The sequence below is a fragment of the Chamaea fasciata genome, unplaced genomic scaffold (genome assembly GCF_029207755.1).
Source record: "Chamaea fasciata isolate MVZ Bird 193981 ecotype frontalis unplaced genomic scaffold, bChaFas1.0.hap1 SCAF_2, whole genome shotgun sequence".
Taxonomy (NCBI): Eukaryota; Metazoa; Chordata; class Aves; order Passeriformes; family Sylviidae; genus Chamaea; species Chamaea fasciata.
This window is the reverse complement of record NW_027094087.1, coordinates 65,837,590-65,863,002: the sequence shown is the minus strand read 5'-3', so window position 1 is coordinate 65,863,002 and position 25,413 is coordinate 65,837,590. Positions and strand designations below refer to the sequence as shown.

The 25,413-nt window shown below is 40.2% G+C and overlaps 1 protein-coding gene across 6 annotated transcripts in view; it reads left to right on the top strand.

Annotated features, from left to right (window-relative positions):
* Positions 1 to 23,965, top strand: part of KLF12 (KLF transcription factor 12) — a 236,030-nt gene extending 212,065 nt beyond the window's left edge. For 5 of the 6 annotated variants that reach the window (XM_066176286.1, XM_066176287.1, XM_066176288.1 and 2 more), the window contains one exon: positions 14,822 to 23,965. In XM_066176286.1, coding sequence (XP_066032383.1) covers positions 14,822 to 15,003 — 182 coding nt within the window. In that variant the 3' untranslated portion in view covers positions 15,004 to 23,965. Of the gene's footprint in view, positions 1 to 7,741; positions 8,304 to 14,821 lie in introns of those variants that run through there. The other variant, XM_066176289.1, reaches the window with a different exon arrangement.
* Positions 23,966 to 25,413: the final 1,448 nt, after the last annotated feature.

The window sequence follows — 25,413 nt, the reverse complement described above, 5'->3', positions numbered from 1 at the left end:
AGAGAGGTGCCTAGAGGAGCTGGGTCCCATTCAGGGGTGACCATACTTAACACTCAATCAATACCTGGTGTCCTTATTAACTTTATGGCCTGTTACTAGTCTGTATGACAAGCATTTAAGGGTAGCTGAAGCAGTAATGTGTAATAGCTGTGATTTTATTGTGGATAAACTCAGGAGCAGCAATTTGAAGTTATCAAGAACAAGGCTAAAAGGGGATTGATTGGATGGCTAGAAAGGCAGTGGACAGAACACTCTGAGTCTCAGTGCTGTGCCTTACTCTGATGCTGATTTGCTTAAATTAAATTTATTGATCTCTCTGCTCTTAATGGACTTCAGCAGTCCTGTAACTCCTTGGAGGAAAGATGGTGTTTATCCAGAATGTAGGACAGTGCTGTTCTTCGCTGAGAATCTGCTGGCACTTTCTGTGGTCTGGTGTACTCTAAAGAGTATGAGATATTATTTTAGAAAATTAAGTGAACACTTCTCTATTTCAGTTGAGGCCGCATTTCCATCACTCTTTCCAATATGTCTTTCAGCTGGTAGGACTTTTGTTGAGAGGAGTTCTGAACAAGGTTCCATCCTAATATCCTCTACTAAAACAATTTCTATAAGGTGTTCGAGTCCCTTCCTTAAACAACAGAAATATTCTGGTGATCTGGTAATTTCATTACGTTTCCTTCCAGGCTAATTTTCCTGGTTTCTTCTTCCCTCTTCTTTCCCATCTTAAATGTGGTCTTTCATCCCTACTCTTCTAATACCTTTTAGATACCCTTACCATGTCACCTTTTTCTGTCATTCTTGTTTTACCTCTTTTATCCCAGTCTAACCCTACTCTGTCCCTTTCCTTCTCCCTGACTGGATTTCTGTGTTGTTGCTTTTCTTGCCTGTACTGCCCTTTGAGCTTTACGTGGCTGTAACAGATTCAAAGACAGAGAGCCCAGCAGAGAAGAACCATAGAGTGTTTGGTTTGAAACAAAAATAGCTTTTATCTGCTTACACCACAGGGAAGTCACTCTTCTCTATCCTGCCAGACTGGCGACCAGCCCAGGAGTATAAGCAATCATTGTATGAGTTACCAAACTAGATGTGGACAACCTCAGAAACGTCACACCCAAGTCAGCCCAGAAACAGTAGAAGCTCTTCTCTGCTGTGACATTTTAAAACACTGAGAATTATATTTGTTGGACATCTGCAATTCATTGATCTCATGGGGCAGACCGGAGCCTGCAGGTAATGCACCCAAATCAGTGTTAGATAGTCAACACCGCTGAATCTCAGGTCTGTGCACTTAGGGTGCTCAGAAGTGGGCACTGAAGGCTTGAGAGGATGTAGGTGAGTCCCAGTTTAAGCATATGCAGCTCTCCATCAGCACAAAAGGAGTTTGTCTACCTGCTGTAATTGTAGGATCCGTATCTCCAGCTGTGGTTCCCTGGCAGCTGGGTGTTAAGGCTATGCTATCTGTCTGGCATCTCTGGGTAGTCAGAGAAGAGGGATTGGCACCTCTGGGGCATGTTATTCCCTCTTCGGATATACCCAGGGATTGGCTTGCATAGGTGCTTCTCTTTCACTGCTGAGTACAGAGGAAGCCCAGATACCTGACAGGCTGTGAGCTGGCTGAAATGAATTCCCATGCCAAAATAAAACTGCCTGAACAGTTTTGTAGTCATGCTGGAAGTTGGTTTATTACTTCAGGGGAAAAGAAAAATAACATAGAATCAAAAGTCTTCATTAATAGTCAGCTGATAACTGCCTTATATTGACATTGCAGTAGGCATGAAAGAAATGTAGTCTAGAAAAATGGTCAGTGCTGAATTCAGCCAGGGGCTCCAGTGAAAAAACCTGTGTCGAGCTGTTAAAATTAAATGTGTTTTATGGGACACTTCAGAGGTCTTGATAAGAAGTCGGTGTATTCAGACTTACGTGTAGCATTGGCCATGAGCATACTCCATGTACTAATCTCATCTTGCAGTTTTTATCTTGGCCTTTACTTTTGCTTTAGGCAAAAGAAGTTAATTATTCACATATGACCCACAGTAATTAGTGCAGTTCTGGATAAGTATAAATGAAGTGTGACAGCTATGCATGCAAGAGTGAGCAAGTTTCAGTAGGAAACTCTCTGAGAAAAGATCACAGAAACTCAGCATTGCATAATCTGTACCTTAATTTTTTTAAGGCAAGCTGATCTTGCTGACAATTGTTTACCTAGGCAGTATATGTTTGAGAACTTTTTTTTTTTCATTTACTCAGTCATCTTAAAGGTCTTTTCCAACCTACATGATTTTCTGTGCATAGCCATTGGAACATTCACAGTGGTTTAGACACAGGAGGAAAAACAATGTGGTATTATGACAGGATGGACGTTTTGTTAGTTGGGAGGTATACTTCTTTTCATCCTAGTGAAGAACGGAAACTGAATATTATAGATGGTAACAGTTGAATTTAATTTTCTTTGAGTAACTCCTAGGTTTTTTAAGTATGCTGTCATCTACCTCCTCAGTATTTGCCACCAATGTCCTCAAAACTTAGTGTGCTGGTGTGGGCATAGAGACCACTGGGGGGCGGACTTGAATTACGAATTGTCTCTCTGACTGGGAAAACTGCAGGTGAAACCTTTGATAGATAGAGCATTGCATAAATCACATGCACTGGTATTAAATTTCTCTTTCTAGTATCAGCTTCTTGTTGTTGTTTTGCCAGATCATCAAATAAAGCTATCAGGAGGTATCAGGTGTGATGGAGAGCCTTCAGGGCTCACAGGCAATCTCACAGCTCAGGTTTATCAACTCTGCAAAGAGAAACTGTGAGAAATTGGCTCACTGGACTTGCATTAGTTAGTTTCTGCTTCAGTGAACTTAAAGAAAATTACTAATGTGTGACTCCACAAAGGAATAATCTTTAAAAGTGGGAAAATCAGCAGCCATGGGTTGCATTCCCAGTTTGTGTTCATCTGTGTTACACTTGGCACAGGTGCTGGCCCCAGGAATGGGGAGAGAGTTACTGCTGTTTCCAAGGGGTCTGCGCCTGTGCCGCCCTGGTGAGACTCACTTTCTTCACTTTGCTGCTTTTACTTTGAAGATGGAGAGGGAAACAAGTCAGAATGCTATTTTTTGATCTGTAGTGGCTATTTCGGTCCTTTTAGGCAGTACTAAAGTTGCTATTGACACTTCCTATAGGACAGCTGAGTCCTACATACTGAGTAATACTGGTTCTTTCCACTGTATGAACATCTAAACATCTGAAGTTGCTCATGGTTAAATCCAGTTCTAGTTCATCATGGCTACCCCTGTACCAAATGGAGAAGCCTGAGGAGTTTAAAACATTGTGTGAATAACAAAGAAAGAAGATGCCTGCTTTGAGGTTATGTGTGACATAATTTTACGGTTTCTGAAACAAAAGAGATCTGTTCCCTGTATCTCACCTCCACAGGATTTTCATTTCTTGTGGTAGTAATCAGCATTCTGTATTTCCATGCAATCTAATTTCAGTTGTTAGTTTAAAATTTCTGGAAGAACGTGACTGTGCAGCTTTCTGGGCTCAACAGCTACAAAAGTCTGGGACTTTCCAGGTGGCGTGTAGTGGGAATAGATTTAATCTATGGTTGTAGGCACCATATATCCACAGGCATGGCTTTGGTCCTGCCTCGTAGGAGTGGAGGAGGCCAAGGTCTGTGACCAGAGGACTTTTGTGGGACTCGGATACCGGGCTACAACTGATGCTCTTCATCCATGAGCCCCAGTTGGCACTGGGTCTGAATCACCCTTCTCAGTGCTGCTGCTGCAGTAGGGGGGCTGCTCTGTCAGGCTCTTACAGAGCCAGGCTGCATATAGCCCCCAGGCCAAGTGAATTTTTTAGTGTTTGGTGCTTTGTCCTTGATCAACGCCTATATCATTCCTGTGAGATGAGAGCAAATACCTTTGCCACAGACGTAATTAAGCCTATTTGTCAGTGTCAAGGGGTCTTCAGCAGTTCTACGTGGAGACAGTAAACATCTCAGAAGTACAGATTTGTACCTGAGAAAATGACAGCATTCCCTCCCCAGGATGTTCCTTTGTAGCTGGGTTGAGACACCACCCTAGAAGAGAGAGAACTAGTGAGTACATGGGTGTTTTATTTAGTCTGTGCTTTTTCAAACATTGCATTCCTCTCACTCACTGTTGCTCCATATATTATTTTAATATGAAAGGGCCCCTGTCATTAGTCTTTGTTCACATTTTCCTTTGAGCGCTTTCTGAGTGGACTTAAAAAGTCAGAGGCACCAAAAAAGCTATTTTTGTTCTGAAGGTTTTAAAACTTCATTCATTCCCTGTTGTTTTCTTTAAGGTCTGTTTAATGCCTTTTGCTAACCATAAGTTCCAGAGAGATATTTACAGATGTGTAATCCCTTCTTTAGACAAATAGTGGGAAGAAGAAACATTTTTTAAATAATCTGTCTGGATTTTACTTGAACTGTGTAGATTTTTGGTCTCTAACACCTCCTTTTCACCTACCTGCCAGACTCACTCTTCAAAACCCCAGCTCTTCTTTTTTATGTCCTATGTTCTCTTTGTCCCTGAGCTCTTCCTGCAATTTGAAAATCTGTCAGGGGAAAAAACCTCCAACAGCAAGTTCATATGCTGTTTCAGAAACTGGGAATTTAAATAAACAAAGCAAATTTAAAAATTAATTTGCTTTAAGTAAAATAGGAGGTTCTGTTTGTATTGGGTGATGCTTTTATTTTTTAAGAAATACTTTCTTTTAGTGTTTAAAATTATTGCCAGTTTCAATAAACAGTGGAGCTTTCCAGTGTGAAAACGAGTATATTTCACAGAAGTTTTCCTTTCTAGCCTTTCTGCTCTTTTTTCATGCAGTGTCTCATTAGAAGATAAACAGATTATTTAATAAATGAAACCTCAGCCTACTCCCATTGATGTGGCAGGGTTCACATTTCAGGACAGAAATATATTTAAAAGCAGATGTCTGCTGGTACAGTATGTACCAGAGGTGTAAGGGCAGGCCCACCAAAGCCACCACAGCCTAGAAAGATAATGTAGAAGTGGGAACCTCTGGATGTAGTGAGATAGTTGTCTTGAGTGCAGCTAGTTACAGGCAGGTGTCCATACCAGAAGGAGCTTGTACATCCAGTACTCTTCCAATAGCCGCTCTGTGGAAAGTTAAATTATTTCATTTCTGGCGCATTTTGGAAGCTCTGAATTCAACTTACACACAGGGAGTCATTCCTCTGCATTGTAGGTCTGATGCTGTGCCGATATGGAAGAGTGCCCATGTGGTTACTCCAAGGCACTTTGATGGGAAAGCAAGTCTAATTGCATCTGTGATTACTTTCAGTCTCAAGGTTATGAAAAATATTTTCAGCAGTGCCCCTTGACTTTGTAAATATGGGGTGCATATGTGTTTTGTCTGTGTGTGGCACAAGGGAATAATGATAATTTCATTATGCAGAGTAAGGTTTTCTCTAAGCCAACCGTTTAGTACTTAATTGTCTACCTCCAAAGAACTGCAGTTCATCTAAGGTCTCTGGCATGATTGTGGTCTACCATGTGTAGCCCTGTGAAGTGCCATGAAGGCAAGAAAGATGTCTTTACTCCCACTGCTTCCAAAACACTTTCCCAGATGTTGCGCCCAGACCTAGAGGAATAAATACACAGTACAGGGTTTCCAACTCTTGCAGCCAACTCAGTCCCCAGCAGAGGGAACAATTTTTTGCTGGTGATACCCCATGTCTTTTGGGAAGTGTGTCTGAAGCTGGTTGTGCCCATCCTGTCCTTATCAGGGCAACCTTCGATTGGAAACAGTCTTTGAGAGTGCAGCATGCTCAAAACTGCATGTAAGCATCATAAAAGCCTTTTAAAAATGTTTTATTCAGGTTTTCTTCTTTCCTGCCTTCTTTATTTTCATGCACAAAAGCAGACAAGCTAGATCCTGAAAACAAGTGTTTTCACTCTTCACTTTTTTGCAAATAAGCAGTTATAAATGTGAGTAAATTGGACAAAAACTGTTTTCATGGGGAAGTAAAAAGATCTGATGAAACCTGTGTAGGACGAAGAGTTATTTTCTGCACTTCAGAGTTTTCTCCACGGAAGATATGAAATAGTGGCATTTTGGTCACACTAATAAGCTTTCCCCTTGTCCCTTGTCATACATATTTTTGTCGCTTAATATTTTTCTTTAGTATTATATATATTTAATCTACTTTTTATTGTGATAAAAATTGGTATGTCTTCTTTTGGAAGGGTTAATTCCCTTTCCAACTCACTTAAATGGGAGGTGGGTTTTTTAATGCTCTGTTTCTATACACAGCTCAGCACACCAGTGCCCATCCTCTGCTTGCTTGAGCCTGACTTCTAACACAGTGCAAACATCAAATAATCAGTTGTGCAAAACTGTGTGAGACAAAGGTCATCCCTTGGAGCCTTTTACTTGTTTTTTTGTTTGGTTTTTTTTAAATATATTATTTCTTTGGCAGGTTTTTTTTGTTGGTTTGGGGTTCTTTTTTAAAAAACAAAAGGAAGGCCTAAGTTTCACACTGAGAAACATGAGTATTTCTCTTGATGGTGGAGCAATGCCAGGAGGAGTGACAGTACCAGAATTGAAGGTAGATGGGTAGGGAGATGGGACTTGTTTGGTGTCTCCCTTGCAGTTGTAGACCACACTGAAGAAAAGCTGCTTTATTTGGGGAAGGCCAGACTAAAGCCCAAGCCTACAGCACCCCAATTAAGGAGAGTAAATGTGCAGGTCTGCTGGCACCCTCCATACACTTGGCTGCTGATGGAAGTATGGATCTTTTGCGTCACCTTCCCCAAATACTTTAGTGAGTGAAGGCTGCTGTAAGAAGCAAAAACTCAGTCTTTTCCCACTGCACTGGAAATTCAGTAGTCCCATATATTTGCTATGGCTGTTGTGAAGAGGTAAAACTGCCATGTCATCTTCCACTGCAGATATATTTATTATATATATATGTATATGCACTTAAAATATACTTAAAAACTTGCATATACACACATGTCATACAGGAAACAAATTTCAGGAAGGTTAATAAAATTATATTTTTCATAAACTGTTGGGATTTCGTCCGGCTTCTGGATTCAGGTGTACAGGAAGAGGCCTTTTACATTTCCAAATGTTTTACTTTTTCTATTTTTACAGGACTTAAAATTTATCATACTGCATCAGCAGCACCCTTGGCAATGTATGTAACTAATCCTTGTCCCCAAGCATTAATTCATTCATATGTCACATAGTACTTGGTAGGGCCCATTCTTGGGCAAAGTCTCTGCAAAAGCCCCAAAAAGAGAAAATGTGGATTGCTGTGGATTGTTTGGATTCCCCCTCTTTCTTTCTTTTCTGCACATGTGGTTACAAAGCAGACCAGAGACTGATATAATGGGTTTGCCTTCATAAATTACAGCAGATTGAATTTTGTGATTTTAGTCCCAAAGGCTTTTTTGCTGGGATTTGTATTTAAATAGTGTCAGCCTGAGGCAGCTGAATACCTAGAGTGGCATGTGAGACAATAGTAGTAGAAGAAAAGAAGTCAGGTTGCCAGCCTAATACTGGTCTTGCAGAGGGAGTGAGAAGAAGGGCCAGGATGGCAAGCAGGACCAAAGCTCATCAGTGCAGTGAAATGAAAACATGTTTGTGTGTTTTGATGTGAGGACTCCCACCTGAATTATCACAAGTGGGGTTTGTAAATAATGTGTTCAAGGGCTGCCAAAGTGAAATGAAGTTCTCTCTCTTCTTCTAGAGTGGAGGTTGTCACTGTATATTTGAACTGAAGAAATTGTTTTGTTCCCGGTTTCCACATGAAGAAACCATGTCCCTGTGCTTTGCCTAAGTCAGACCGAGAACAAGAAATAAAAACCTGAACTTCAAGACGTGTCCCAGGCAGCACAGTATGTTCCTGTTCTGCTCGTAGAAATTGTTTTGCCAGACTTGCTCAACTTATACAAAACTAATCTCTTCCCGGAAAGATATTTTATTTGCATATTTTGACAATACTGAAATATAAAAGTCAAATTGCCTATGTTCACCAAAAGAGAGAGAGAGTGAATTAGTAGCTGCATTAAATAATTAAATTAGATTTTTGCATCAAAATGATTGAAAATATTTCAAAGTTTTAAAGGGTTTAAGCTAAGATCTAGAACTTTTATTACAGAAAGTAAGGTGTTGTTCCTGGTATGTAAGTCATAGCCTTGCTGTTCACTCTCAGCAGTTTTGGGAAGGCTGATGCTCTCTGGTTTGATTTTCCTACCTGCAGAATGGACTTGTTATTTGTTACACAGTACTACTGTGAAGAGAGACTTTTATGAGGGATTACATTTTCAAAAAAGCCTTATAAGGCACTTAAAAATTGTAAAGTGCTTTATAAGTGCTCTATTTTTTCATTAAAAAATTATACTAATAAAAATATCACATAAAATGTAAGAATTGTCATTTTTCCCTTTCGCCCATGTCTGAAAGCTAAGCTCCCCTCTTCCTCTGGGAGTGCCTGAGGATGTTCATTATCAGATAGTGTTTTTGCTGTTAAAAGATTCTTTTCTGCCTGAAATGTCTTATTTTTAGTAGAAATACAAAATCTAATTAGCCATCATTTGTGGTTTTCAATGTATGATTTCTTCTCCTAGAGTCCTGTCAGTATGGGTGCAGTAGGACTGTCCCATATGCTTCAGAACAATTCTGGTGTTCTCATGGGAGCTGAAAACAGCTGACATGAATACTACACATTACATATATTGTGTAACGTCCTGTAGCTGAAACCAAACCAGGAATAACCAGGAGATGTCCTCAGCCCTGCAAAACTGCAGACCTGTTCACTTTGACTGGAAAACACAGCATATCAGACATAGGCAGAGGCATGGTTGCTGTCTTATTTATTTTCTTCCAATTAGTTTCAGGCTAAATCCTTATGACGTCACTCTGTTTTTATGTGAGGAATACTTGTCCAAAATAATGACAGTAGAAACTTGGGTCATAAACATGTGTATATCAGAACTGGGCATGTTCCACCTATTAAACTGTGGAGATTTCACTAAAACCCATTGTGTTTTGTGAATGGTGTAAGCAGTGTCATCTGCTCCATGCCCCCATCCTCCCTTGACAGGAATTACTACACAAATCTATACATCAGGTTTTGTTTCCGTGTCCTTTCTAACTTTGTCTTTCACAGGGTGATGAAAGCTTAAACACAGAAAAAAACCTGACTAGATTGCTAAACCTTTACCCCTGAACAGTCCTTTGTGTTTATTTCCTCATTGCCTCTTATTTGGAATAAACGTGTTAGCAACATTTCAGAATGCTGCAGGCCACTTCAGGAAGGAGCTGCAGAGAAGTGACATAATAACTCAAGAATTATGGTGACAATTCCATGTGCAGAAAAAAATTGTAGATAGGGATGTCTGAAGAGGACATAAATAAGAGGGGACATGGCACTTATCTGTAATACCAGAAAGAGAGAAGAGTTGATGCCAGAGGAAGAGAACTGTTTACAGCTTGAGCACTGGGATATTTTCTGTCCTGGAAGTAGACAGTGTTACCTCATGGTTGCCAAGAGCCTGCTAAGCTGCTGGATAAATGAAACTTAAATAATGCACATATGAAAGGAACTGGAAGTGTTCAGGGCGTACGTGGGGCATCTGCAGTTGCAGTAAATAAGGATCTTTGCCTAAGGAATGAATATAAGCCCAGCTCTGTTTCCTGGAGTTCCAGAACAGTTTCCTTGCTGGCACAATAACCCATAACTATTTACGTGGTGGTTTTGTGGTGTCTGTCTTTGAAACATCTGGTCTGGCATCAAATATGGATACCAGCTAGTTCATAGGCAGAGGATAACTGCTGAGAAACATCCCACATGGGAAATTCTTCACAGAGCAGACCCTGGTCCCTTTGTCTCTTACATGGCATGTCTTGGGCTGGTACCTACACAGAGTTTTTTTTAATAAGGAATACATAAATGTCATTGGGTTATAAAGTAAAAGTTTGAGAGATTTATTTCCCTGGGTGAATGGTCTTCCAGATGTCAGGGTACATGAATAAAGATATAGAAAGACAGATGCTGGGCTATGTGAAGGGTGGAAAATTTGGAAATGGCTGAACAGTGGTCATTATTCAGCATTATTAATTCAATATTTGAGGAATTTTGGAGGATTTAATGAGCAGCAGTTGTAACCATGTTCTTTAGTGCCTAAGTGAGAGGAGTCATGGTAAGTTAGGAAAATTAATACGGTAAAAGTAATTAAACTAATTTGGTTTCTTGCATCTGGACTACAAAAGGCATGGTTTTGGAGGGCTCTTAGAAATAGATGTTGTGTTAATAGAAGATTGAAAAATGACTATTCCCATTTGGAGCATTGACTCATCCCTTCAGAACTTCGTAATTAACTCCCTCAAATAATAGAAAATAGTCATTTTCTAGAGAGAACTGCCTAGAAATACTGTTTCATGCTCCAGGGTCCTGCTAGATCTATGTAAATAGCTGTTGTGGTGTACTGTTCAATGTTCGTGTATTGAAGGACAAAGCTGCAGAATAGTATTGGAATTTCTCTGTGTTTTGGGATATTTTTGTCCAGTTTCAGGAAAAAAACAATAGAGCTCTCAAAGGCACGTGCAAAAGTAGAGAGCCAGCAAACATTCACAGCTTCAGGCATCTATTTTTAAATTGATAGGTTCTTTAAATCTTCACAGATTCAGTATATTGAATTCACAGGATTTTACCTTCTTCCTGTTTGCCTTTTCTCCTCCTCCTAATTGCCACATGTTTTTAGTCTCTTTCTGCAGCTCCTCTTGCTTCCAATTTCCCAGAACTGTCCACCGTTTTGACTTCTTCATTCCTGTGTTTCCACCACCCCAGGCAAAACTCACACAGCCTTCATTTGCTCCTTAAAGCTGAATGAGAATCTGAGTGTCTGGGTGCATGAGGAGTCAAAATGTGCCCATATTTTAAGCCCAAGAGTTTCTTAAACACTTAAACTCAAGTGCTCTCACAGAGACAGAAGTGTCTGAGTCAGAATGGTTAAGTGTTTGACTTCAACTCTACTGCAATCCAGTCTTGAAATATAGATAGATAGATAGATAGATAGATAGATAGATAGATAGATAGATAGAGATATATATGCACTGCAGTTAAGTGCTTCCAGTTTTGTCCACCTCCTTATGCACTGCTCTCTGGGTGCCCTGCTGAGGCCCAGCTCCTCTCTGTTGGTTGCACTGAGGATTTCAGACTTGAGTGCTCAAGCTGTCATCCGGCAAAGCTGGTGTGGGGTAGCTGACACCAGCTTCTCAGCGTGTAGCAATTCTGCTCCTGCTGGTCCTTTCTCTATCATTTGAACTCCTGGGTCTTCTGGTTTTGACAAACTCAGTCTTAATGTCTGAGATGACACCAAACAAAAGGTTAAGAGTTAGTATATGAAGGATTTTTTTTCCTAGCACTCGAGCATGCACAGAGAGTGTAGTTGTTTAAGAGAAAAATAGAAGTACTATTCTTTCCCTAAAAATAAGACTTGTGTAAAATGTTAACCATAATGAACAATCGTATCTTTCACAGTTGTCTTTACAGTGGCCTTTTTAAGGTGCATATGAGGGAATGTCTTCACATTAAGGCTACTTTGGCTGGTTTTTCTCTTCTTTACACAAAATGTATCAATTTAATTGAAAACAAAGGTCCTCTTACCTTGAGCTTGAAAGAGTGATTCTCCTTCAGTGGAGTAAATACCTTGCAAGGAATGTTGTCAGTCCTGTCTCTTTCACATAGCTCTGTGAGGGCTGGGTAAGCAGGACTCACTGAGGAGGGACACTGGAAGCAACACATGGGAACTCCAGCTCAGTGATCTGCACTCACATCCTTCCATCAGCTGACTTTCATTTCTTACCGGAAATGATACTGTTTTAATGGATGTACTAAAAAAAAATGTTTCTGTTATTTCTCATGCAAACCATCCCTTTCTGTATTGGGATCTGTTTTCTGCTGAGGGAAGGAAGGTCTAGAATTCTGTGTACCAAGGGGAAGGATTTAATGGATGTCTTTAATATCATTATTAGTGATCTAGACAAGGGGATTGAGTGCACCCTTAGTAAGTCTGCAGATGACACCAAGTTGAGGAGTATTGATCTGCTGGAGGGTAGGAAAGTTCTGCAGAGGGATCTGGACAGGCTGGATTCATGGGCCAGGGCTAGTTGTATGAGAGTCAACAAGACAGAGTGCTGGATCCTGCACGTGGGTCACAACAACCCCATGCAGTGCTACAGGGTGGGGGAAGAGAGTCCAGAAAGCTGCCCAGCAGAAAAGAATCTAGGGATGCTGATTAACAGCTGCTGAACATAAGCCAGCTGTGCCCAGGTGCCCTAGAAGGCCAATAGCCTCTGGCCTGTATCAGCAATAGTGTGGCCAGCAGGACCAGGGCAGTGATTGTGCCCCTGCACTTGGCACTGGTGAGGCCACACCTTGAATCCTGTCTTGAATTTTGTCCTTCTCACTGAAAGGACACTGGGCTTCTGGAGTGTGTCCAGAGAAGGGTAGTGGAGCTGGTAAAGGGTGTGGGCACAGGTCTTATAAGGAATGGCTGAGAGAAGTGGAGTTCCTCAGCCTGGAGAAAGAGAGGGTCAGGTGGAACCTTTTTGCTTTCTACAGATACCTGAAAAGAAGTTGTTGCAAGGGGAGGGTCGGTCTCTTCTCCTAGATAATAAGTGATTAGACAAAAGAAAATGGCCTCCAGTTACACCAAGATAGGTTTAAATTGGATGTTAAGAAAAAAATCCTCACCCTGGTTGTCCAGTGAAGTAGCTGAGTGTCTGTCCCTGAAGGTGTTTAAAATTTCAGATGCTTTTAAGTAAGAATGCAGAGCCTAAGAAGCATCTAAGAAGCATAAGTTTGAAAGTGTCTGTGGTCAAAGAAGCCAACTGAGGTAGTATCTGGAGAACCAGAGTTTAGAAGTGTGTTGAGGGATGGCCAGGACAAGCGCTGCACTTGCAAAACATTGATGTGGTGTGACAAGAGCGTTGGAATCAACCTGCCAAGTTGGATGGGGGTACTGCTATAATTGTACAGTGCTCTGCACCAACTGTTTGTGGCAAGAATATCTATGTAAGACAGTTTGGTGACGAATCTGAGCACATTTTGTAGCACTGTGTCATTGGCAAGAGTGTGCATCCCACCATCTGCCGTGTAGCTTGTGCCTGCTTGTCCAGCTCACAGCAGCTGCTGGATTTGAGATGCCCAACACTGTAGCCACCCACTGGCAATGAGCACTATTTGGTGCTCTGTGTTTGTCTGGGCAGTACAAAATTATCTAGGCTTAGTTGCTGCTGGTGCACCTACAGGTTGTGGTCAGAGCCCTGATCACTGGGTTCTCCTCGCAGCAACTGTTTCCCACCCCCATCTGACATCAAAAGTGCAGCACAGCCCAGATGGTGCACAGAAGGTACCAACCCAAGGAGCTCAAATGTTGCTGACAACCTCGCTGACATGTCATGCTGATGTCTGTACAGCACTCAGTTTCCTTACAGAGGCCATTTCAGCTGGATTTTTAGGGGCTGTTTGAACTCTGTGATGATACTCTTACTTGGGAATTTTCTTTTGAAACCAAGGGCTCTCTGCAAAGCATTTATTGGCTTTTGAAGAGATGCAAGGAGGGAGGTTCTGCCTACAAAAAAGCAAGTGTTGCATCACTGGTTCATGTAATTCAAATAGTTTCTTGCAAGCTGCTCATGATTCATATGAGATAATGAATAACTGAAGAATGATTGTGCCTAGTGAAGGAAACAGTTGTTGCAGAGATGCTCTTTTGTTATCCAGGTTGTGATTAGCTGGTTTCAGAAGGGGAAGTAAAATTTTAGATATACAGAAGGAAGATAAATATGGACCTCACACAGTTTCCTTTCCTCAGTTTTGCTTTATGCTGAACTGTGGGATCAAGGTAACTGCCAAGGGCATTTCTATAGATGCTGAAGGTGAGTGATAGAAGTCACAAAGAAGTATAGCCTAAAAACAAGCAACAATGGGATTTAAAATGGTTTGCTTTATGCAAGTACAAAATCCAGTTTGGCCATATTAATCTTCTCCTCTGACATGATACAACATCATGCTTACCCTTAAATATAAAGCAAGATGGTGGGATTTTCTAAAAATCTACATCATCCCAAGTCTGAGCTCAATAAAGTAATGGGTATTTATGAACAGTGTTGTGCAAGTCCCATGGCTAAGTACATTTAAAAATTGCACACTATTCCAGCAACATCTTCTGCAAAATTAATTTTACTGAAGGTAAGTGCAGTAAATAAAGAGGAGGCTTTGCAGATTGAATTTTTAAGTTTCATTGGAAATTTGTAGTTGATTTTTACTAGCTTACTAAGAAATGTCTCGGAGTGCTGTTTACACAAATAATCAGAAACCTTCATGAACATCGTAGAATAATGGGAAGTCTGTGTCAGCCCGTGGTAAATTGCAGAAATGTCAGGTAATCTGGTCATTTGGGGTGAAAGTGTAGCCTGACAAGGTGAGGGTTGCAAACTTGTATGGTAATCATGAGAGTACGCAGCCCTCTGTCCTGATGTTAATCCTCACATCAACCCTGCAAGGTAGGATCTATATTATTGCCTTAATCCTGTTGATTTTCTTAGTCATGTGAATGCCACAGGAATGATAAATCTCAAGGCTCTTTTCCTTATATTCAGCAGATCCAGTACCTCATAATTGTGCAATTTGGCCTAAAGCAACCTCTAGGCAGTGCATGTTCATGGGAGGCGTGCAGAGGGGTTTGTGGGGATTAATAGCAACAAGGGGAAAGTCACAACCTGTTTTTACCCCTTCCCCTCTTTCTTTTGTTTCTCCCAGGAGAAAAACCCTACAAATGTACCTGGGAAGGCTGCACCTGGAAGTTTGCTCGATCCGATGAACTGACGAGGCATTACCGCAAGCACACGGGAGTGAAGCCATTCAAGTGTGCAGACTGTGACCGCAGCTTCTCCCGCTCGGATCACTTGGCGCTCCACCGCCGCAGGCACATGCTGGTTTGAGAAACGCTACCTGTTCCTGCCGAGTTTAAGAGCTGGGTCTCTTAACTACCCACAGTGAATTCAGCAGGGCTGAATCCCCCTCTACAGTGTTAACAGGCAGGGCTTTCCCTGATGTCTGTAACAAAAAGTAATAACAGAAATTTTAAAAAAGCAGGAAAAGAAGTGCCACTCTTCTCCTCGCCATCTGAAGTTAACCCTGTGTGCCCCTCAGCATGGCTACCCCTGAAAGTGTCATCACAATCACCTGGGAAATAGCAGCCGAGATGCTACAGGAATGGGCATTATTCTACATGCTGCATCCTTTGACAAAAAATGTTTATAGCTTGTATGTTTTCTCAGCTGCCAGACATTTTGTTCCTGAAAAATCACTGCTGACTGGAGGATAAATACCACGAACTGATGATGATGATGACGATGATGATGATGATGAGACCAAGACCACTAGATCTGTATTATGCCGTCTTTTCCCCTTGTTTTCAATACCATCTGGCCGGTGTCAGCACTGCACTGGAGCTGTGCTACAGACAAGCTGCGTGTGAGTAGGCAAGAAGATTCTGCTGGAGAGGTCCTGCTGCTGGAGCTGGAGGGTTGCTTGATCAGACTTCTGCAATAATGATGGTGGCATTTTAGCATCGTACCACAATTTGTCATTGTGCCCTAGAGGGCACCATCCATTTAACCTTTTCCTTTTACTTTTTTTTTCCTTCTTTTCTTTCGTTGTTGTTGTTGTTGAAGTCTGTAAAATAAGCAAAGGGCAGCAGCATCTCTGCTGAAATACCATATTAAGTATCTGTGTCTTACCATGGACTTGTTTAGGTTCATTTTCTGATTTGTATAGGAAGACCCCACCTAAAAACTACCCTATTCTCAATGTGCTGTTTTTTTTCATGCAGGTAATCCTCTTCCCCACAACCATTATTTCAACGCAAGGAAATAGTCAGATCTTGTACTTGCTGGTACCAAGGTTAGTGGTATAGCCATTCATGAAATGGAATTGAATGTATCATCAAAACAAAACAGAGAAGAAATGGCTGTGTCTCTTGCAGAGAAAAAGCAATAATGAATAAAATGGCTCTTGAGACAATAATATACTCCACACCAGCAGAAGTGGGGGGTATGCGGAAACAGCATGTAGGATTTAAGCATTTAAGTTTATAATTTTACTGGTTTCACTGACCTGCTGGTGCCACAATTAAGTACTTTTATTTCCTTTAACGTAATGCTTGTGTCTGGAAAGCAGGAAAGATAAAGGAAGGAGTTGGTTGTTGAGGAGGTAGTGGGTGAACTGTGAGTAGGAGAGAGAAATATTTCTGCAGTGGTGCTCTGCAAGACATTAGATTTCTCCCTGGGAGTTAGGGAATAACAAGTTTTTTCCAGCTGTCTAGTATGATATAAATGGCCCTCTATATGGGTACCAGTGGCTGCCTCTGCTGGGATTTTCAATCCAAGCCTTTTCAGATTAAATAAAAGGAAATTCTTGATCATTCCCATGCAGCCCTATAATTGCAAACCAATTTGTATTAATTGAATTATGTAGGAAAGAGAGAAACTCCTAGTCATCAGTTATTCATGCAAACAGAACAGTGTTTTTTCTGTTTTCTTTCCTCGCAGGGATCTGCCTATTCAGCTAAATTTGACAAAGGGGAGGCTTGGCAGTATTTTCTAAGTGTTGAGATTTTCACAGCTTAGAGATGAAAGATGTAAACATAAAGGTCTTTTGCAATGCATTTTATTATGAATATTTTGTTAAAGAATTGCACAGATTAAATTAGTGATGCCGTTCGTTAGTTTTTAAATGTTTGACCATCTCAGTTAATACCAGATTCCTGAAATAAATGTAGTAATGTTGGAGGGATTCTGAAATCAAGGTAATCTTTAAGAAAAAACAACACAGAGTACCCATACAGATACAAAACCAATTACAGTTAATTGAGGATTAATATGACTGGGATAACACTTTATAATAGGATTCACAAGACTCCAGAGTTTGACTGTCTTCAAATCTCCTTAGTATTCCCCAAATGGATGGTTTATTAGCTCTCTGACAGAACTTACTTCTGTTAAAGCTCAGGCTTCCCACTGCCGAGTGGTCAGCAGAGAAACTAAACACAAATTATTCACAGCTGTTGAGGAAAAAAATGCCTCTATCAATTCCCATTGACCATGTCGATGATCTACTTCACCAAATTTGACGACGTTCTAGAATCCATCTCCAAATCAGGGACAGAGCAGGGCTTCTGGATAGGCCGTGAGGCATTGAAGGACAGCAGAACTGTGTCATTGCCAGCAGCATTACTACTGTTGATCTTGAAAACTGGTTTTCAAAGTATCGTGTGTGAGGTGCTTCATGGTTTATGTCTGAGGTCTGGTTTTTGTGTACTTCAGTATCATCCCCTTCATTGTTGGCGTTTAGGGGAAGAAATCAGGTCAGGTAGAACTCCACTGATAATTTTTTTTTCCTGCCCAAGAATATTTTACCAACTAACTATTTGAATAGCAGTAATTCAGTTGAAGAACCAATGGCATACAGAATTCCTTTTGGGATCTGTGATTTTTTTTTTTTTCTCTCATAGAAAATTAGGTTTGCTTGAGTAGAAACTTACTGGGCATTCTGTTACCATGCAGGAGGATGTGATGTTACTCTCAAAGGCAGGGTGCAACTGAGAGAGATCAGTGTTCCTCTTTAGGCTTCCCCTGTAGTCAGTGAAGACAGAGAAACTACTAGCGAAATGGTGAGGCCCTAAATTTTAGCATTCAGCTTAGAAATGCCCTGTGGAGGAGGATAGGTATGACAGACCCTGGAGAGGCTCATCTCCCAAGGCCAAGGTTGCTTTGTGTGAATCCCTGGTTTTTCAGCTGGTTGCCTGTTACTGTATGCATTGGAAATACTGCAGCAGAAAGAGGGTCTGGTTTTATTCAGAGAACCCCAAAGTGGTAGAGGGTTAAAGCAGCACTGATGCCAAGGGACACAGGCACAGTGTGGCAATGGTAGGAGAATAAAGCCAAAAGGTAAAGGAGTGTGTGCTACAGTTTGTTATTTCACGGGCAGGAAGTACATCCTCAACCTTTCCAGCACATGTGCAAGGGCTTCTCATGCAGCTGTTACTGCAGACGACTTCCACAACCAGCAGTAGTCCACCACTGGCGTTCAACTACACAGTATGGTTCATTCATACCAGCACCTGCTGGCTTTGATCCCAGTTACTCCATGGGGTTGTTCTCTGGTTTTTGTCCCCTTCAGAAGTATTTTAAGAAAAGTTAAGTGATGGGATGGGGGTGTTTGAATGTGGAGCTGATACCCCCCAGATCCTCGGTGTGTCTTTGCGCTTATTGGCTGTGGTTCAGACCTGCCAAATTTCTGGGCTCATGCAACGACCATGGGCAATTGCTCCGGGGTAGTTTCCTCAAAAATCCTGGTACCCCACCACAGGTCTGTGACGTTTCATGGCTGTGGCGAAGGCTTACGTGATATGTAGCCTGCAGAAATACCAGATCTCATCCTGACACAATCCAGTAGGTCCATCTTAATTGAGCAGTTGGGATACACAAATATACAGTGTCCCATTCCTTCAGAAAGACAGAGATTTCAGTCCACCGTGCCGTGACATTGCATGTTGCAGCTTGCAAGGGAAATTATGCCATGAAGTGTTAGATTTCATATATTTTTCAAAAGTTCTAAATGGATTTGTCAGGAAACCTCAGGAGCCAGCATTTTAGGTAAATGTAATGAGCAAACAGCTTTGATACAGAACTTCTAAAATTTTTAATTGTGTCATTATTTTTTGACCACCCCTTATATTCAGCACTGTAAAATTGGCTCATTGCAACAGCAGTTTTTACTTGGGGATGAAGATGCAGTATTCCTGATTCTCTGTCATGCTTACATAATTAATTAAATAGACTTAGACTGACTTGTATATATGATTATTTGCTGGAGTAATGTATAACAAAATTAACAGTGTTGAAACTTACATCAGTGATGTTGATGTTTGGGTAAACTTGCAGTGCAGAGCATGGATAAATAGCTGGACAGCTTTTCTCCCCTTTAATAATGAGAATAACAGTGATCATAAGTCTCGTTTTCCATTAGCCACATTGAAAATGTATTCTAGTTGCCATTTATAAATTTATCTTCTGATAATAAATGCTGTTTAATGTAAAATAAAAAATCTCTTTCTCTTTTATTGAGGGTGGGTGCCTCAAAATCAGAGTAAGTGTGACTAATAATATCCCACTTACTTTTTAGTTTGAATTTGGGTTTGGAGAGGTCATTGCATGAAACTGCATCTTCCACAGCAGCCAAGTCTTAAGATCGTTCAGTAAATCTATGCTACTCCCACATGCTCATCCTTACACTCATGCATATAAACGCCAGCACTTCCAAGTGTCTCTACCCATGTGGAGGTAATAAACAAGTTTATTTAAAATTTAAATTTAGGGGAAAAAAAAAAAAAAAACAGAAAAGGAAAATTTTAAGTAAACACTGTTATAGAAAATACTACCTTAAGAAACCAGCTCGGATTGTTGTGTTTTGCCTGTGATATGTGGTTGGAGAATCGCACAAAGAAATTGTTGCGTTTTCATTTTGCTATAGCATAGCAGTTGCTGTGTAATGTATGCTTATGAAGTCATGATTGAAAAGGCTTAAATTCTCCACAATAAATCAGGTTTTGGCATAAAAATGTAACTGTAAGGATACTGCATCTTTAGAAATCAAAGTAGCTTGAAAGTATTTTACTATACTTGTAACAGTTAAAATATTCTGTAATATATGTGACAATGGAAAAGTATTTTTAAACTCACAGTTTTACAAGGGGTGTTAAATAGAGTAAATGAAATACATTTTTAAACAATCCCTACCTTCAGTTTTCATTGAGAGGACTGTTGGGATAATGCTTTGCAAAGCTTAAACACAAAACACAAGAAGTAAAATGTTCTGTTTTATCAGAGCGTGTTTTCTCTGCAAAATGGAGTGGCCACTTCTTTGCTGTTTTGCAGATGTTGTGTGATATAGCAAAGTTATACTGAGTCCTGTGTCAAATAAGTCAGCGCTCAATGTCTTTGACTGAATAAAGGAAAAAAACACTTAAACAAAATGAAAACCATATGAAAGGTTTGGCATATTGTGATTTCTTTTTTTCCTTCTGGCATTTTACAATGAACTGCAGGTACAGGACTGGCAAACACTCATACGATTTTATTTCTCCCTGTATTTCCCCAACCACAGTGGATCCTGATTAAAGGTTGCAGAGCTGAAATAGGCAGCTGCTTTTTGCTTATTCCAGGGGAGTTTAGTCTTCTAGGTGCAGTAACATGTTAAGAATATTCATTGTAGCAGAACAGTTCTGACATTTAAAATACACATACACTTCAGTGAGATAGCCTGAAATTTGTTTTAAAGGTGAAACAGAAACTGAAAGTGCCTGTAATTAGAACTGATGGGATGTTCCTATACTTTTACACAGCAATAACTTAATGGGATTCTGTTAACAATAAGGTGAAAATGAAATTTTACTTGGAGAACAATAATGCAGCACAGAAACAAACACAAAGTGCCATTTGTATGATCACATGTTGAGATACTGTGTTAGAGTTTTTAGTTATTTTCTCAGATAACATCTGTCATATATTTGTAAGAAGAAAATAAATCTTAGTTTACAAATGACTCGTAGCTGTACCGATTCTCAGTAGGTGTGATTGGAGGTCGTTGTCAAAGCAGTGTTTTAGGGGGTTTCTTCCCAATTTATGTTGGCTATGCCCATGTGTCCAGGATATTCTCTAGTGAAGTAATCCAAAACCAGCAATAAGCCCAATGGAGCTTTCTTTAGGGAATATGATAGAACAGGGATTCTCTTGAAAATCATCATTTAACTCTGGAAACACAAGAGTTCACCTTATGTCTCCTTTTTCTTCATCACGTAAAGCTCGTAGTATTTAATATCATCTTGGTTGATTTCATGAGTGGATGAAATATATCACTTCTCTTTCTTTTGGGGACAAATGAGTGAAAAACTGGGAACTGTCAGTCTAGACACTATTTGAATCGCAAACAAGAAGTTGATATTCCTAAAATGAAGTATCAAGATTTTTATATTGAGTGGCCTAAACATTTGCATCAGTAGACTAATTGATCTTACCAGAAAATGGCCAGCTGTGACTCTTGCACTCTTGCTTTTTCTCAGTTTTTTTTTGTAAATATTAACTACTGCTAATGGATTCTTAAAATAGCAGTGTAATGCCAGCCCTCATGCTTCTTCTATGTTGAAAAATTAATTTATTGGAAATCAAAATGTAACTGGTTGTCCTGGTGCCTTTGCCAAGGAAGATTGCTTTCCATTCTCTGAATTTGTACCTGTCATTTATCCAGGCAAAATTTTGTATTTGAAAAATCCTGCATTTTGTGTAGACTTCTGCTGCCATCAGTGGTTTGCTGCTGGAGTCTCACTGAGGCTCACACAGATGAAAGTGCAGATGCAAAAACATCCCCCCGCATCTTCCCCCCCCCCCCCCCAAAAAAAAAACCAGTGCACATGGACACACACATGTAATAATTAGATATTCATCCACAAGTTAACTACGTGGCAAGGTTGCTCGTTCAGTAACAAATTTGTTACCCACTGGTAGAAATAATCCCATCAGAACATGCATATACTTATTCTGTTGTCCAGAGCTTATCTCCAGATATTAAGCACATAAAAGAATAGAACTCATGCTGGGGACTTCAAGAGAGCACCAGGGAATGTGTTATCAGAAGGACAAAGGAATCTAGCTTCTCACCCTGTACCTGAGCCCTTCTTGGAGAGGGGTGTTCAGTTCTTTGTTCTAGAGCAACAACACTACAAGGGGCACCCTTAGAAAGCTGCCGGGTTGGAAGGTTTGGTTTGTTAGTTCTTTGACAGGAAAGGGCACCTTGTCTTCACTGTCTCAAAATGAGACAGGTTTTTTCCCTTCATTCTGTAAAGCAAACTCTGAGTAAGGTTCTTTGTTTTGTTGGGTTTTTTAGTCTGTTTTGTTTCGGTTTTACTCTTTGGATTTTTTTGTTTGTTTGTTTGTTTTTGTTTTTTGTTTTATTTGGGTTTGGTTTGTTGGGGTTTTTTTTTTGTTTTGTTTTTTGGGTTGTTTTTTTTTTTTGCTTTGCCAGCATTATTATATAGCAGCTCATGCTCACTGACTTTAAATTAGGAAATAATTACCCTTGTGGTAACTTTTACATTATTCAATACAGAGTTTTTCAGTCCTCCAGAGAAGCAAAACTAGGCATGTGAGCTTTAGCTATCACAAAAATAAGAACAAAAAAAAACTACTTGAGATCCTATTGTCAATATGAATGAACTGCAGCATCTTTCCCGATTCAGAGTCAGAAGTTTCAGTTAGCCAAGGTGCTGTCAGTTATATAAAAAGAGGTGGTTCACACATTGACTTGCTAAACCTTGCTCTGTGCTGTGACCTCAGCATTTAAAAAACAGTAATTCAGTGTCTGATATGGGACCACAGGCGATGGTTTTGATAGTCATAAGCATGAACCATGAAATACACAAATAGGTTCAGATACCACTTTTCTCCCTCTCCCTTGCCTTTCTAGGTATAAAAGAGCTTTGGAAAGACAAGTTGAGCCTAATCTTCATGGCTGAACTTATACTTTCCACTATTCGGAGTTGTTGTCATTTCTGATTTCAGACATTTTCCCTGCTACATTTCCATCTTAAAAAACCCCGCATGTTTTATTTCTTCCCCGATTGTCCTATACATGGCTTCCTTGGTAATGTAATTTTTTCACTGAACACCTACACAGTATGCTCTGTTGACCTTCTGTCTGTCCTTACAAAGTTGTATTTCCCATTTGCACATTTGTAGAATATACACAGAGATAGTAATGAATTACTTAAGTTTCATGCACCATCAGCCTTAAGACCTTCAACCCACACACAGGCATATGCATTCATACACATCATGGGAAAGAGATTTGGACACTGCTATCAACATGTGGGGTCAAAATTACCATTAAATCAGAAAGTTCTTTCAGCTGTGTTCAGGAAGAAAAAAAACAATATTGAAAAATATAATTCTTGGCCAGGTTACTTAGGGATGAAGGGAATTCCCCCATGGCGTTACTTGAATGAAAACCCAAGGATGGGATTGTATTTGGCCCCAAATGGTTCCTTCTAATCGGATCATTACTGTTGTATGTACCAATGAGTATACCATTTGATCCTCCTGTGTAAAAATACAAAAACATCCCGTAGTTTAACAAATTATTAATTTGAGACTGAAGCTTCACAGCAGTGGAATTAGTATGTACAGCACCTCAATTTTTTTCCTAGATAAGATGCAAAAGGGAGGGCCATATACAGTAACCCCATAGAGACAGTAGTGTCAATAGAGCTCCTGCATTTAAAAGGAATAAAAATACCAGTGCTAGCAGGCAAACGTACTAGTTTTTTAGAATTTCTTTTGCCTTCTTTTCAAAAGCTATTAAATACAAAAATTACTTTTCTTCAAAACTTAAAGTAAACTTCTGAAGGTCTAATTTCCCAATAGTTTCCTCTGCATTTATATACTATGTAGTGTTTTGGCAATGCCTATGTTATAAGTTTATTAATATTATGTAAGTGTTGTTCTTGTATTTATGTATAGTGTATGTATTGTAAATATACTCAGAGCTTTTTTTCCTCTTACTGTAAAAAGGTGATTTTTGCCCTATGATAATGTAAAGGGAGGCCCCTAATGAAATTCTGTCAGAGGATGATAATTCCACTCTATTCTCAAAGATTTAAATGAACAAGTGTTATCGTTTTAAATGGTGTCTCAGACATATTTTGTTGGTGCATTGCTTTTCTGTATTCAACTTTCCTATGAATTGAGCTGTGAATTGAAATAGAGTTTAAACCTTTAAATGTATGCATTTGTACAATTATCTGAATGGAGGCATGAAGGTTAAATAAAGCATTTTGTATGGAACAAACCCCCTAATTATTATTGTGGATGACTCAAACCTTCAGGAATACCTAGTTATTAACTTTTTAAAATTAAATCCTCATTTTCTATAAACATATAGTGATTTTTTAAATGGAATGTTTGCTTAAGAAATGGATTTTACTTTTCTGAAGCCACTCTAGAGAGTAGAAGTTCTTTCTCCTTGCACAGAATTTGTGCATCTGTGGCAAAGCTGGAACAAATAAAATAGCACTCAGCAGTATAAGCAAAAAATGTCGTGGGATGATACAAAAAAATTTTGCATTACTATATAATTTGAGTTCCCCAAGTACTTTAAAAGGGAACTCTTTGCTTCTGCCCCTCTCCTTTCCCTGCGTGTGGGGAGGCTGGTGCAGTTGATGTACAGCATCTGTAAGGTACCAGTGCAGCCAGGAGAGGATTTGTTCACTCTGTGCCCCTGACATGAAGGAATAGCTGCTGGAGGAGGGCAGTGGCACACTGGAAGTTTCAAGTTCATACCTGGTTGAAGGGAGTTGGCATTTGCAATTGCTCATAGGGACACTCTGAGGCCTGTGGGCTTCTCCCTTGTGTCTGACCATTCCATAAAAAAGCTTCCTTTATGTTTGAGGCGGTCTCGGACAGGTGGATGTAAAGTCAGAGGCTTGGAGCTGCACATCACACTTACTGGTGAAATTTCTCCTTGTAGTAATTTTCCCCTTCCCCTGAATTCCCATCAGTTTACTTGTAACCATTGTGATCATTTATCTAGTTATAGCCATAGTGTTACATGGTTACAGGCAGAGAAACGGGTAAACAAAGTGATTTGGGGACCTTTGAGCCTTATGAAGAGATGTTTCTCAACCAAATCTGTGCTATAACAGATCTTCCATCTCTCAAACTAATGATGACTTTAAAAATCAGATAGTCTCATTGGCCCTTCCAAAGCACTTCTGCTTTCCACACAATAGGTTGTTTGTTCTTCCTCAGTGTCCTGTGTGTAATTTTATTTTTTCTCCCAAGAGTGACATAACGATAAAATGCATCACTGCCTGTTTAGTCTGACCTCCTCAGTGAACGCCCACACCGTCCTCTGCCCTGACCCATGCTCTGTTCCTGAAAAGTTATTTCTTCCACTTGCACAAACAACTGCTCAGTTGTCATCTAATCCCTCCCCCCTTTTTCCCCTTTGTTATTGAGCAGTCCACTTGGAATGAAAAGTTGGCACGTTATGTTAAGTACATCTTACAGGGCACGTCTGGCTCTCCGTGAGCATGACAAGGAGTGGCCTTTGGTAACTACCTTTAACTTTGCACATTGAGTTACTAGATCAGATAAGCCCAGTTCCCTCTACGTGCAGAAAAAAATCACATAGACATCATCCTTGAACCCAGGGAGATTGCCTGCCTCCCAGATGGAGTTCTGGCAGTGCAGACTTTTCACCCATGGATTTAGAGTGCAAGTCCTCGTGTCCAGCCT